At 34.9% G+C, this 13,194-nt stretch overlaps 1 protein-coding gene across 3 annotated transcripts in view; it reads right to left on the bottom strand.

Moving 5' to 3' along the window:
• TMTC2 (transmembrane O-mannosyltransferase targeting cadherins 2) overlaps positions 1-13,194 on the bottom strand; it is a 769,790-nt gene that overhangs the window by 483,525 nt on the left and 273,071 nt on the right. For all 3 annotated transcript variants that reach the window (XM_024737154.1, XM_024737155.1, XM_024737153.1), the window contains exon 8: positions 11,457-11,578. In XM_024737154.1, coding sequence (XP_024592922.1) covers positions 11,457-11,578 — 122 coding nt within the window. The remainder of the gene's footprint in view (positions 1-11,456; positions 11,579-13,194) is intronic.

The following is a 13,194-nucleotide window of genomic DNA, read 5'->3' on the forward strand; positions in this document are numbered from 1 at the left end:
GGGCCCGGGAACGGAAAAAAAAAAAAAAAAAAAATAGAACAGACGTGTAATGTAAGCAGAGAGAAATTCTAAGAAAGAATTAAAAGGAAATGCTAGAAATCATAATAGACAAGAAGAATGCATTTGATGGGATCAACAGAAGACTCAGCATGACCAAGGAAAGAATCAATGAGTTTGAAGATAGGTCAGTATAAACTTCCCAAACTGAAATGTAATAAGAAAAATGAATGAAACGTACAGAACATCCCAGAACTATAGGAAAATTTCAAAACATGTAACACATGAGTAACTAGAATATCAGAAGGGGAAGAAAGACAAGAGGGCAGAAGAAATATTTAAAGTAATAATGGTGGAGAACTTTCCAAAATTAATGAAAGAGGCCAAACCATAGATTCAGAAAACTCAGAGAACACTAAGCCAGATAAATTCCAAAAATAATAAGCCTAGGCAGAGTATGTAAAAACTGTAGAAAACTAAAGGCAAAGAGAAAATCTTAAAAGTCAGAGGGGAAAAAAAAAAAACACCTTACCAATGGAGCAATAAGATTAAGAATTTCATTGGACTTCTAATCAGAAACCATCAAGCAAGAAGACAGTAGAGTAAAACACTGAAAATGTTGAGAGAAGAAAGAAACTACAAAACTAGAATTTTATATCCAGCAAAATTTTCCTTAGAAAGTGAAGTAGAAATAAAGACTTTTTGGACAAATAAAAACTGAGGGAATTCACATGATCATCTCAATTGATGCAGGAAAAGCATTTGACAAAATTCAATAACCTTTCATGATAAAAAACACTCAAGAAACTAGTAATAGAAGGAAATTATGTCAACATAATAAAGGCCATATGTGAAGAACCTATAGCTAACATCATATTCAACAGTGAAAACCTGAAAACTTGTTCAATGGGTAATGAGTTTCAGTTTTACAAGATGAAAACTTGTTTTGCAAGATCTGTTGCAAAACAATGTGTACATAGTTAACACTACTGTATTATATACTTAGAAATGGTTATCATTGAAATTTTTGTTTTCTTTTTTTACTTCAATAAAAAAAAAATAAGGTGGAAAAAAAACAGAAGGGAGAAGCCTTTGGTAACAAATAGAAAACAGTTACAAACCTGGTTGATATTAATTCAAATATATCAATTATCACTCTAAATATGAATGGTCTAAATGTACCAATTAAAAAATAGAGATTGTCATAGTGAATAATGATAATAATAAAGGGCCCAACTATATGTTGTCTACAATAAATCTACTTTAAATATAACGACGCTGATAGGTAAAGCAAAGGGACAGATATAGATAAACCAGGCTAACACTAATCAAAAGAAAGCTAGAGTATTAATTTCAGACAAAGAAGACTTCTGAGCTAGCAAAATTATTAGTTTCTCCCACACTATTTGCTTACTTAATTTTTTCTAAGGAACACCTAGACGTGCTAATGTCTATGGAATACACTTGGGGAATGTATTTTGTACCTTCTGGGAATACTGCTTTAATAGAAACTATCAAAGCAATAATGGCAGTGGTAAAATCTTCTTGGTACCCTTAAACTTCACCGTATTTGAAATTCCCCATCTTATAATCAAGTAAAAGCAATCCTTGTCATGTAGCATTACTATTTGAATCAGCTTTGTTATAATTAAAAGGTATCAAATTTAATAAGTGCCATGTATACACAGTTATTTATATAAATAGGTTGAGAACTGTTGAAGTGGCGAGGGGGAGAGGATGGAGGACCCGTCTTCCATACAAGTGGAAACAGAGTGGAGAAGATAATTACCACTTGTGGCAAATGTGCATCCTGGGTGGAAAGAGAAAAATAGACACCTTCAGGAAAACTACCTTTAGCCAAAGCAATAGATTTCAACTTAATCCTTTACCTCTACTGAGGTAATCTCTTTGAGATATGCAAAGATACCTTAAAATACTCCTGATCAGTAATTTTCTGCTTAAAGTGAGTAAATTTCTGATTCAAGCAGATGGAAATTCTGTTCTGCTTCTAGCTAGTGTTGTTTCATCCCCCCAAATGAGAAATAGAACAAACTTTACAGTGGATAATATCTTTCAGTTCCATCGCTCAGGGACAAAAATTTCCCAGACTGACCATGACATCTACCAATTACACTACCTATTTTTCAATTATATGGCATTATAATACATGGCATTATTTAATGGCCAGTGCCCATCTTAAACCCAGTGCCACATGGTTAATGTCAAAGGGACCAAAGGGTCATATTAAGTGTCAATCCTCCTGCATGTTGTTACCATCTTCCACCTAAAGTGTTGTTACTACAATGCACACTGAATTACAGTGTCAGCTCAAGAACGTACGCCATCCTGTCACTTTTGACAAAGAGCCTCAATTACACCTCAGAAATAAGAGTCCTGCAATTTTAAGTCTTTTAAAGGAATTATGCTTTTCACTGTGAGAAGACATAAATACGTTTATTAAATAAATTTGTAGGCCGGTATGTGCTCAGGTGCTGTGGCTTCAACTCACTATCTACCAGTTAAAAGTTAACCAGGTAAAGGTCAGCAGTCAGTTCACTCAGGCATCTGACCTTGTGCTCCCCTTCAGTTTAGAATATCATGTTTCCTTCAAGACTTAAAATACAAGAGAAACTATACACCATAAAAGGTACACCATGTAAACTGTATTTAAATTAAGAATTCAACTTTCAACTTCACTATTACTATTTTCTTGTTATTTCACATATATAGATACCTAAATCCTTTTTTGAATTACCCATGTTAAAATTCTTCTTTAATTTAATGATATACATAGAAGTTGTCTTTTCACTTCAGAACTGCATTATAAGAAAATCCAAAAACTGAATAAAGATTTTCTTTAAAAATCAATTTTTACACATTTTGAAGTTAGGCATTTATGCGCACAAGGCACCATATATCCATATTTGATCGTAATTAACAAAAGGTTAAAGAGAAATTTAAGTACAGCTTTCAGAAAAACCGAGTGTAATGCAAGAGGCTTTGGACACAGGTCTGAACCTCTGTGAACCACAGTTTCCTCATCTCTAGTGTACGTACCTAGATCGTGGGATTATGTGAGAAATATTAGAATAGCATATTCACAATGTCTAGTTTACTGCATGATAAAGAGTACGAGCTAACTACAGGAAGTACTGTGATTAACCTGATCACAGAAGCGGCAGGGTCAGGGGCCACCCTGTAGGTAATATTTAATTCTTTTTAGGTAGGAAAGCAAGAGATGAGGATTGATGTCAAGGGAGATAGGAAATGAATGAGAAATTCAGATGGTCCTAGAAGCTCAGGTCTTGGGGAAAAAAAAAAGTTGAACTCAGAATTAACTATTGTTTGGAAGAAGTATAATTTTAATAAAAAACTAAGGATAAAATCTACAGGTCTGCAGATGTCATGCTTCAGGCTGCTGAGGCTCAAGCGGCCTCATATGCAATGTAGATGAATATAAGGGGGAATGACCAAAATGTCACGGGTTTGTAAACATGTTCATGGATGGGCTGATAAACCTATTTACGAGGCTGCAAAAATGAAAACTTTCACATCTTAGAACGGACGTGGCTTCCTTTATATATATGCCTCTGTGTGTGTGTGTGTGTATATCTGTGTGTATGAATATATGTATACACAACCAGAGGCTACAGGAAAAAATAGGCAAATTTTTTTTGTGAAGTGTTGATCCAACCCCTTGGGAGGAAAGATATTTGCTTTTGAAGACGTATGCGGTCAGTACCACTTTTTTCAAAGGTAAACAGGGGCTTAGACAAGGATGCTGTTTTAACAGGGAAAGATACTCAAAATTTCTTCTATTAAACAATGATCGAACTAGGAAAATATAAAACATAAATTACAAACAGAGTTTAGCTCACATTAAAATGTGTTCATGCTTGATTACATGACAGGAGAGTCAACATGATGTAGCAGAAAGATAACAAGCTGGAAATCGTGATGCCAAGTCATTTCGTGTATCAATGGGCTCATGTAACAAATTAAAGGACTGCAAAGTGGGAGAAAAATACCAACTAAGTGGTGTGGAATCCCATGCCTCTAATAAAAATTAAAAAGAAAATAAGATTAAGGTGCCTACATAATTGTCCTTTCTGAAACAAAAACTATTTCCACCAGTCTTAAGCATGGTAGCCCACCACTGAAGCAACTATAGATAGTTGTTATAATTTCCCCTAAAGAGAATAATACACTGAGGTCTTCTTGAGACCAAAGAAATGCCCTGCTGGTCTTTGTATCACCACTGTTTATTACAGAACATGACACAACCTTCAGGTTCAGAAAATGTATATTGAATTCAGGTTTTTATAAAGGATTGCTTTTTTAGAGTCCTGCAAGAAAGCCAAGCTATATTTAAGGGCATACGGCTTCTCCATCTGCATCCCTCTAATAACATGGAACAGCAGAGTCCTGGGGGATTTTGAGGCCTGAGCCTGCTGAGCTATTTATTTATTTATTTATTTTTGCTGGGCTATTTAAATTGCACTAAATGTTAACTACAGACCAAATACAGAAACCAAACAAAATAACAATGAAGTTTAAGTTAGTTTCAAAGCAGCAGCATCCTATTTACCCCTAAGTAAAAAGCTAACATTTCTTTTCATAGCATCATGATATGTAGATATAAAGCAGGTAGAATTATTCCACATGACCTTCAATGCCTGAGAATTTGAGTATTTTGATTTTATTATTTCTGAGACTATTATTATTCTGAGAATATTATTTCTGAGCATAATGTTACTTCCGGCAAAAGAAAATATCTGTAAAAATGACTTTTAGTAACTAACATAAAAAAACAGAATAAAACTCTGGAATACTTTGGAGATACTTGGATTCCTAAGGTCACTCAGTGGCAACAAATAGTGTAATTACAAGATCGATTCTATAAAGATACCTCAATTAAAAAAAAAAGATTGATTCTGTGTATCAAAATGCATAAAAAAGAACTATCAGATTCATTATGTTTCAGAGCAAAAATAATACAATGATAACATCCAGAATGCTAAATCATAAAGTTTAGATGAGGTAATTTCATATAAAATATTTAGCTGAGCACTATATTAAATTAAATTTTCTTCTTTATGTTACCCAATATTTCAGTAGCATGATATATGCCTGCCTTTTTCACGGAATAAATTTGCGACTTCAGTGGTATATATCCGTAATAATCATTCAGTGAGAGTCACAGGAAAATTTTTTGTTCCCTGCTCCCTCCAATCTAAACATGACTGTGCAGTGATTATAATAAAACAAAGTGAACCTAAATGTTAGTCAACGTGCAAAATGGGAAGAGCTTTGCTTCAAAGAGGAGCAAATGGAAAAATAATCTCAGCTCTAAATAGTAATGATTATGACAAAAGGCCCAAGGAAACACATAGCGCTGTGCTCCAGATAGACTACACTGACACCATTTTAGCCTGGGGTATGGAACTTTTCCATGGAACTTCAAGTACTTTCACAACTGGAGTTTTATGTAGCCCAATTAACTTTGGCTAGACACAGAAATCTGGCTCAGTATTTCCATACAGTAGCCAAAATAAAGGTTTGCTGTATCAAGAATTACTGTCAGAGTCTCCCATATCCTTCCTTCTCTTTTACTAACCTAAATCTGGAAAATACGCTAACAGCCAAGTTGCTTTTATTACAATTTAAGTCAATATTAATTTTACTGGCTCACAAAAACTGTAAAATATTTGGCTGAAATAAATTGAACAAAGACAAAAGGAAGGAGGACCAAAAAAAAAAAAAAAATCAAAGTAAGGATGTACACACAACTAGAGAACACACACGGGTTTAGAAACAACTATAAAACCATCTGAAACACCATAATAATGGAAATGTTATTCCTCCTTTTCTCTCTTAATGCATGCCCGATTTTAAATTCATGGCATTAGCCTTAGGTAACAAAGTTCAAACAAGGAATAAATCAATTTTAAAGACAGCTTGTGTTTAGTATTTTAATTGGATATGACATTGGTATGAAAGTTCCATATATTCTAAAGAGATGTCACCCAGGCCCAACTATATGTAACCATGGAGGTTAACAGTGACCCTAAAGCAGAACTAACTATTCTCTAGGGTACCCTGGAACATTTGCGTTTGAGCTGTAATGTAGGACCCCAAAGTGCCAATAGACAAAAGTTAATGTTAAAAGTTTTGCCAATAGCGAAAACTCTTAGTTAATGACCTATAATGCCTAATAATAAAAATGCGTTTACCCATTCAAACTAAACTAGCATTTAGAGGTGATGTCCAAAAATAAGTTATAAAAAATGGGGATGGGACTTCCCTGGTGGCACAGTGGTTAAGAATCTGCCTGCCAATACAGGGGACACAGTGTCAATCCCTGGCCTGGGAAGATCCCACATGCTGCGGAGCAACTAAGCCCGTGCACCACAACTACCGAGCCTGCACACCACAACTACTGAAGCCCACGTGCCTAGAGCCCGTGCTCTGCAACAAGAAAAGCCACCGCAATGAGAAGCCCATGCACGGCAGTGAGAAGCCCACGCACTGCAATGAAGAGTAGCCCCAGCTCGCCACAACTAGAGAAAGCCTGCGTGCAGCAACAAAGACCCAACGCAGCCAAAAAATAAAAAATAAATTTAGTTAAAAAAAAAACGGGGAGGCAGGAGCACTAACTTCCTTTTAGAATCTCTGATCAAGTATAAAAGGGGGGAAAAGCTCCACACAAAATTATTTAATATAGAATGAAAATTAAGGATGCTAATTCAGAAATCCTTGAGGACGTATCCAATTCTACTATTTAGTAGCTTATTTCTTGGGGACATTCCTTACATCTTTGAAGTTCAGTTTCCTCATTTATAAAAAGAGGACAGTATTCGTTGTAAAGCTTCATGAAATAACATATATCAATCACAGGCACTCAAAAGATGTACAATCCTCTTGTGACCACCTCCCCTTCCAGGGTCTTAGAAGATTACACTGTATCCACTCTACAATCATGCCACTCTCATTCATTTATTCAGTATATATCATTGGGAATTAGAGTGATGCCTAGCATGGATTAACAAATCTCAATACATGTGTTGACAAAATGAAGGGACTAATGAGGACATGAGAATCAGGCTAGGGAAACAGAAATATTCAAAAGTCAGGCACCCTGTATACCTTTCACTTATACAGTACTATATGTCAATTATATCTAAATAAAACTGGTGGGGAAAAGTGACCTATGCCCAGCCCTTATGTAACTTAACAAGGGAAATGCAAAAGGAGGGTACAGGGATAGTTATCAAGATACTGAAAGCCATATACTAAAGATATAAAAAGAAAAGTTAAGACTTAGTCCCTGTCCCATGTCCAGGGTCAAAAGACATAGATTTATGTCTGCCATTCAATCTAAACTCTGCTATTATAGAGATACTGAAACCAGTGCGGTGGAAGCACAGAGAAAGGAAAAAAATAATTGCTTGAAAGACTCAGGCAAGACTTCACAGAGGAAATAAAATTTGAACAGGTAGAGAGAGGAAAGGGACATTTTTGCCAAAGAAATAAAAAAGGATTTGATCTATGGAATTTGTCAGAGCATTCTGAGAAATTCCAAATCTTTTTGAAGTTTTCTAAATACTATAAATACTACAAATTCTTAAAGAAAATTTCGTACAAAAATGCTTTGAGTGAATCATTCCACTGGCTATAATAAAAGCACCAATAATCAATTTTTTGTCTAATTTGTCTCAGAAAAATATAATTCTTTATATGAAGTCCTACTCTATAGTCTAAGTCTAATTTTGTTGCATGTCAGTTTTACATATTTTGCCTTTGGTCAGTTTTGATGGAACAGTAAAAACACAATTCCATTTCTATTCTTCTTCCCTTGAGAGTAATAGCCAATTCCATTTTATAATATTTTATATTTAAAGCGTTCAGAAGTCAAATGTGTGGCATTTTCTACCTTGCCAATTCCATGTTAAGTCAATGGCATATTATCAGGCCAAGAAACCCAAAATTTGCCAAATCTCATAATTCAAAAAGAGACTGTTAAGGATGGTTGTGGAGTTTTTGGCACTTTGAGTTTAAGCCATTCCATAATAGGATTTGTATTTCATCTAATCAGCAAGTCGGAAACTATGAAAGTTCTCTTGATTGAGGGGGGGGAGGGATTAAAATTTGATTGTAATACATGTCTTTCCTTCCCTTCCTTCCGTATGTTTCAGGAAATTAAAACCGTTAAATCTTGTTTTTAAAAATACCTTCTGAAAAATAAAGCAGCCTGGAAAACCATATTTTTGGTACAGGAAACTTAAATAATTCAGGCGTGTAAAGAAGAAGGAAAAAAAATTTTCAAAGACACGTAGTTTCTATATCCAAACTAGTGTCACAATCTAGGTATATTCAGAATTAAGTACATTTAAGCATTTGGTTTTTTTTTTTCTAAATGATTTTTTTGGCAGGGAGGTAAATCAGGCATTTGAAATTTTTAGATTCTTTGAAGGTGGCCATTTCTCAATCTAATTAAAAATGTTTCCATTTGAATTCTATAAGGTCATCTCAAATACAGTAGTTGAGGCCCAAGTTATATATGAATTCCATTTTTATATGGAGCTGTGTGAATTATCAGCCTATTAGCATAGGAAATGGAACAGGTTTTCATAAGATAAAATAATTTTTTTCTAACTGATTAAACTAGACATATTATGATCCTATAGATGGCCAAAACGGCAACTTATACCCTCCAATTCTAAGTAATGTTCTTTCCCTTACTCTGTTCTTTCTTTTTTTGGGCCCCCATATTAATTTATTTCATAATTTCTTCTTTCATATATTTTTTCTTCATCTTTATGTTTAGGTATGAAAACATTTACTCACCTTTATTTTCTTATACTTCAAATGAAAATTGTTTTGCCATCATTTTTTTTTAACTTCTAAAAGCTCTTTCTTGTTTTTTCATTATTTATTTTTTATGGCATCCTGCACTTCACAAAATGCTATATTACCATCTCTAAGGATTTTTTTTTCTTTTGTTTCCTTCAGTTTCCTTTTGCTAATCATTTGTTTCAGTTCCAATCTTTTACATTTGAGGCTTTCCTAATATGACTGATGGTCCTTGGTTGCCCATTGTTATTTAAAAGTAATAAAAGCTGAATGAACTCCTTAGGCATAAGTATGCTTTCTAGACTGGAGTCACTTTTGTTTGTCTGGTTTGGGAGCTACTCATTTTCAGGGACCTCCAAAGGTAGGTATATGGAAATCTTTTCCCTACAGTGATTCAGTTTCTCCAGATAAAAATGCAACCATTTCTTGGGAGAGGAGGTGTGTGTTTATGCGTTGCTGAGGGGTAATGAACTCTGTGTAGCTTGTGTTCTGTGGGTGGCAGGGGAGCGGTACTGACAATCTGAGTACTCCACTGGAAAACATTCAGTCAATCCTCTTTTCAGTCCCCTCTGCATTCCACCTTTGACTGGGCAAGCTGTTCCTGAGTCATGGAGCTCTCTCACCCAACTGCTCCACCACTGTGAGCATCTCTTCCCCACTTGGAGGTGAGTGCCTGCTGGCTAGCACTGTGCACATGGGGAGAAACTTGACTGCCACATATGTAAGTTAGAACTGATTACCCTATTTTATACTCCTTAACTCACTCTCTTCTATGCCAGCTGCCGCCACATCTTGAGTCTCTCCAGCTTTCTTCTCATTGTTATCCCGTTCCAAACTCCCTTTAGATGATGGTTTACTCTGTTCTGACGAATCAGTTGTAATACCTCTTTCTACTTTCTGACTTCCAAAAATCAGCTTAAATTTCATCTCCCCTCCCATTCTGATTGTTCCTGTGAGGTTATTCCTTCTCAATAGTTTTATTGAGTAAAAGTTTATTCTGATTTACCCGCATAATCACCATTTCTTTGTTCACCAGTCTTTTTGCTCCCCACTTAGTAACTCCTTCTAGATTTAACTGTGTTCTTTCAGAGGACACCTTCAGTAACGTCTTCAGCTAGAGATTTTAGTGGACTGACTTTAATTTCTTGGCCTAGGAATTCCCTGATCATTCAAGCAAAGTAAATTCGAAAACCCAAAGCCTGGTAAAGGGAGGATGATAGTGACAAATTCTCTGCAAAGATTTCAGATTCCACGCTGAGACAGACAAACTTTCACGCTGCCCTCTTGTATTAGTATGTGAACTTTTTCTACATTATCCTTTCACTGAGGATATGAACTTTCCTGCTTTATTTAGGCATCTAATTCCTGGCTTTCTGTTGGTCCAAGGTTTTGTCTCTTATTCCAACAAGAAGGAAAACAAACAGTAAGCTCCTTCCCATGGGTTGTTGCAACTGGTAAACTATCCCAAATCAGCTGTAGGAACAGCCTACTGTTTACTGTTCCGGTGTTTAGTTATTGCTTCCTTTCCATCCCTGGGAAATTCTCTTTCTACACCTTGAGCTCAGCCACGCATTAAGAGCATATCTGTTGTAGTTCATTAGGCATATCTAGATATTTTTTAGTGGGATGTTTTCTGGTTACTTAGTCTGCCTATATAATCTCTTTAGTAACATTTTAGTGGTATCTTAGAATGGATACATAATACTTTTAAGTGTTTAGCTTATCATCTTCTGTGGGAAATAAAAATGTTATTATTTTAAAATAATTATAAGACACGCTTCTAGGAATTCACTTAGCAATCACTTTCCTGACCATTTGCTCTACGTTTTGCTAGTGTTCATTTATTTTTAGTAATATTGGAGAGAGATTAAGGGATATAACTAAAATAACACAGATAAGAAATTCATATTAGGATTGAGGCTAGTTGTACCATTTATTAGCTGGGTGAAAAGTTACTTAAATATTTTGAACAATCCCTGATTGTATAAAATAAAAACATTAACATTGCTTTGAGGCACATAAAATTACAGTTTTTGTAAATCACAAAGGTAGAATATCAACAATTTCTTATGCTTCGAATAATACCACTTTCACAGAAACGTGGCCAAGAGAGCTTGTCACATAGTGGGTGGCCAAATGATGGCTCCACTTCTCTTACAGAATGATTTCCAATTAGTAGGAATTCTAGGTGACAGTGATGGACACACACGCAGTTATCTTATATAATGCTGGCTTTTTGGAAAGAATCAGACTTAATTCCACATTATAGCCAATCTGGGGTTAACACTGGCTTGGAGAACATAGTCGTTATACAAATATTGTTATTTTGACAAGTTCATTATATAATCACACATTTGGAGTTCTCCATTTATACATTTCAATTAAGTTACATCAAGGATACATATCATATTTTATCTGTGGCAAACCCCATAGCCAAAGGAATGCATTTTTCTATATTTTTCTGTACAGAGTTCTAACTTAGTATTATCATCATTAAATCCTAACAATCTGGGTTAACTGGCCAGGAACCAGTACCTCAAACCGTATCTGCCTCAGTCTGCACAGGCAGAACCAGTTTCTAAAGGGTGAGAAAGGGAGTTACTCACTGTTAGAGCAAGCAGTTTCCCATAGGTGAGATGAGCAGGGATGTGGTCGGTCTTGGATCTCAGTGATTCCATATACCAATGCTCTGCTTCAGGGAGCTTGCTTAGTCGCATGTATGCTTCACCTGGCAAGAGAATCATGAAAATCAGTATGAGGATACAGCTTTCCAAGAACATTTGCAACAGATCACATCATCCTGTTTATATTCCACACAGTTTCAGATTCTGTGGCAAGTACTCTCATCCGTTACCTCATTTGATTCCCCAAAAGTCACCATCATGTCTATTTCACAGATGAGAAAACTTGTGTTTGGAGAAATTAAGTGAAATGCCTACAAGTCAAAAATGTAGTACATGATAAAGGTTTGACTTTTTTTTTGATTTTTTTTTTTTTTAACTTAGAAACATCTAACTCCCAAGAATATGTGCTTTGTCATCATTTCTTTTTTTATTTTTAAGGTTGGGTCTTTCTTATGTACAATCATTTGTTCTTTTTTATTCACATTCATTCATTCCTTCAGACACTCAAGTATTTACAGAATAACTACTAATTGGAGAGTATTATGCAGGACCTAGACAACAGAAGTTCAAGGTCCTACCCTCTAAGGTTGACAACCTTGTTGAGAAAAGTAAGATTAAATGAAGGAGTTAAAAATATTTGGGTTTAAGCATTGGTGCTAGATTTTAGTTTTTTTCAGAAATTATTTGCATTTTGTATTTTAATGAGTAAATAAAATTTACCAGTTTCCTTTGGAAAATCCAGCGAATATATGACAGTTATTTAGCACGCCCATCACCATGTGCAAAGTTAGTGTAAGGCCTTTCAGCCATCAGCTGTTACTTTCAAATTACACAAACTTTGCCCACCAAACAGCATTTCACTAACAGCCAAGCAAGAGAAAAAAATTGGAAATAAAGCCAAAAGTGTATCAGTTGCCCGCTTATTATCATCCCCCTCTCCCTTCTATGCTCATAGTATGGAAGAATATTCACCTGATGGTAAAAGTATATTTTAAGATGATTTGTGTATTTAAGTTAAATATTATAGTTATAATAAACACTGCAAATGTTGAAGCTACTTAATTTCTGAGACCAGGCAACAGACTTGTGACCTGCATTATTTTTCAAGCAGACTTTTATAGCTTAACTAATCATAATTATGATGGCTTTTTCCATCTAGAGGAATAATCAGAGGCTTTTCCTAAATGTGTTACCCACACTGGTTGTACATCTTTGCTTCAAAGGAAGAGCTAGCTTCCTTTTATTTTAATCAAATTCTTTTTGCATTAGCACAGCACTGTCAATAGAAATATGTCTGATGAATTGAATTGATTTGCGTCTCCTGACCTTTTGAGTGCCCTTTGCTTGACCGGTTAGTAAAAATATTGGTGACAAATTATATGTAACATGCATAAAAATGTAGGTACCACTCACACACATCTATGTGCTTCTAGTTCTGAGAAAAGTCACTAAACTATATTATCATAAAAATGATAGTTCAAAAAAATATTTTTTTTCCTAAAGCTTAAAATGTGTTCGCATTTAAGAAGAATTTGGTTAGATTTAATCAAATGCTCAGGGTGAGATGCAAGAAATCCTGAAGCAAAGACCAAAAACTAGAATAAAATATACAAAATATTCATAGTTGTTAGAGTGGTAGGATTAGGCATGGATTTAAAAATTTTTTTACATGTTTCTGCGATAATTATATTTTTTAATTATAATATCTCCTAATAAGTGA

Source organism: Neophocaena asiaeorientalis, unplaced genomic scaffold, assembly GCF_003031525.2.
Source record: "Neophocaena asiaeorientalis asiaeorientalis breed wild unplaced genomic scaffold, Neophocaena_asiaeorientalis_V1.1 scaffold134, whole genome shotgun sequence".
NCBI lineage: Eukaryota > Metazoa > Chordata > Mammalia > Artiodactyla > Phocoenidae > Neophocaena > Neophocaena asiaeorientalis.